This window comes from Trypanosoma conorhini, assembly GCF_003719485.1.
Source record: "Trypanosoma conorhini strain 025E chromosome Unknown Tco_14.4_contig_01058, whole genome shotgun sequence".
NCBI classification, from domain to species: Eukaryota; Euglenozoa; class Kinetoplastea; order Trypanosomatida; family Trypanosomatidae; genus Trypanosoma; species Trypanosoma conorhini.
Genome location: NW_021705149.1, coordinates 1,048 through 1,303, shown reverse-complemented (window position 1 = coordinate 1,303; position 256 = coordinate 1,048). Strand labels below are relative to the sequence as shown.

General features: G+C 63.3%; 1 protein-coding gene across 1 annotated transcript in view; it reads right to left on the bottom strand.

Annotated features, from left to right (window-relative positions):
* Tco025E_09306 (putative retrotransposon hot spot (RHS) protein) overlaps nucleotides 1-256 on the bottom strand; it is a gene marked incomplete at both ends in the record, with an annotated part of 2,538 nt that extends 2,282 nt beyond the window's left edge. The window contains one exon of the mRNA XM_029376126.1: nucleotides 1-256. This exon is cut by the window's left edge and continues 2,282 nt beyond it. Coding sequence (XP_029223773.1) covers nucleotides 1-256 — 256 coding nt within the window.

The following is a 256-nucleotide window of genomic DNA, read 5'->3' as shown; positions in this document are numbered from 1 at the left end:
TGCCGCCCAATGTATTGCGGAGGAAATCGTTCAATTTAATGTCAGGAATTGGCCCTACTCCCTCCAGCAGCACTTCCTCCACCGTGCTGGTGAGGGTCCAGCGTTGTTGTGCAGGTGCCTCTTCCACCCTTCGACGCTGTGCAGGGGGTGCCGTGGAATCGCCGCTGTCGGGTCCCGCCCTCGCGTGCCGCTGCCCCCGCGGCACATCAGTGGCGGAACTCTCCGCACCACGCGCCCTCGTTCGCTTTGGAGGCAT